Here is a 1,693-nt window from a genome sequence, read left to right as displayed (position 1 = left end):
AATGTCAAACATGTGTATGAATCAACTATGTCTTCGTGTCAAACAGGATTTACTATCAAACAACGTGTGCTACACAAATAATAATTAATTGGAATATGTACACAACTTTTGTCGACTGGTGGATGTGTAAAATGTAATGACAATTATTATAGAAATGGTTTGGATTGTTTCAAATGTGATATATCATGTTCAACATGTAACACCTTTTTGAGGTGTCTGACTTGTAATTCAACGAATTACAAAACGTTGACCGGAGACTGTAAATCACAAAGTAGTATTATAGGTTGTGAAATAAATGTCACACAATATGGTTGCTCGAGATGTAAAAATGGGTATTTCCAAGTCAACTCCAATGAATGTGAAAAGTGTAATTTTTCATGTTTGACATGTTCCACGTATCATATTTGTTCAGCCTGTATTACATCAGAGGTATTATTATCAAATGGAATATGTGTAAAACTTTCTCAAATACCAAAGTGCAATGAAATTACAAATTCAAAATGCATAAAATGTGCGTTCTGGTATTCACCAAATTCGGATGGGACGTATTGTCGAAAGAAAGCAGTGTGGTGGGTTATAACACTCGTTATTTTGTTTGGTGTTTTTGTATTAACAAGTTTTATCATAATATTTATTTCAACATTTAAATGTATATTTAAGAAAATACACACCAAAGAGTTGGAAAAAACAACAACGATATTCAAAATGACAAAATCAAATATCATTTTTGTTACACTTATAAACCACATTTGTGTATCTTCAATTGAACTTAATTTTAATTCAGAAATGGATGAGATTCCAGTTGATAACGAAACAAAGGAAGTGTTATGTGTTGGCAATATGTCCAAAAACGTTTTAAAAATCCAATTTACCATGACAACACAAATTGACAAATTTACAGTAAGAGTATCACCAGAAGTCGTCGCGTTGAAAAAGAATTTTGCTTGTGAATTTTCAATATATTTGACACCAAAATGTACTTGTCAAATTAACAACAAAATTTGCATTGTCTCTAAAAATTTTAAAACAAACATTGAAAACACAAATGAAATTATCATGAAAGGAATAACAAGTCAATCGAGTCGAATAGACTATGACGAGTTAAATGAAGAATCGAAATTGGGAGAAGGATCGTTTGGTGTTGTTTACAAAGGAAAATACAGAGGAAATGTTGTGGCTATAAAGAAAATGAAACAAAGTGGAGATGCCAACACGTTTCACAATAAAAAAAAATGATGAAGAATTTGAAAATGAAGTCGACATGTTAGACAAATTTAGATGTGAGTATATTGTCCACTTTTATGGAGCCGTTTTCATACCAAATAAAATGTGTTTGGTCACCGAATTTGCACAATACGGGTGTTTGAGTGATGTAATGAAGAAATACGAAAAAAGAGAAATTCGACACAAAATAATTATAAAATTGATGATTGACACTTTGTATGGAATATCATATTTACACACAAATGGTATTTTACACAGAGACATCAAACCAGACAACATTTTAATATTTTCACTTGATAATGATACAAAAGTTAACGCAAAATTAACTGATTTTGGATCAAGTCGAAATGTTAATTCGTTGATGACTAACATGAGTTTTACTAAAGGAGTCGGATCACCTACATATATGGCACCCGAGGTATTAAATAAGGAAAAATACAATAAATGTGCAGATATATTTTCATTGGCT

The 1,693-nt window shown here is 30.5% G+C and overlaps 1 protein-coding gene across 1 annotated transcript; it reads left to right on the top strand.

Moving 5' to 3' along the window:
* Positions 1-295: 295 nt before the first annotated feature.
* On the top strand, positions 296-1,469 carry EIN_098990 (protein serine/threonine kinase, putative; the record flags this gene model as incomplete). The annotated part of the gene is made up of 3 exons (XM_004184812.1): positions 296-332; positions 413-1,138; positions 1,200-1,469. Coding segments are annotated over 3 exons (1,033 nt in total), but the record flags the coding sequence as incomplete, so codon positions are not given.
* Between the last annotated feature and the right edge of the window lie 224 nt (positions 1,470-1,693).

The sequence above is a fragment of the Entamoeba invadens genome (genome assembly GCF_000330505.1).
Source record: "Entamoeba invadens IP1 unplaced genomic scaffold scaff_1105074726219, whole genome shotgun sequence".
NCBI lineage: Eukaryota > Evosea > Mastigamoebida > Endamoebidae > Entamoeba > Entamoeba invadens.
The sequence above is the reverse complement of the archived record's forward strand: the minus strand, read 5'-3'. Positions and strand labels throughout refer to the sequence as shown.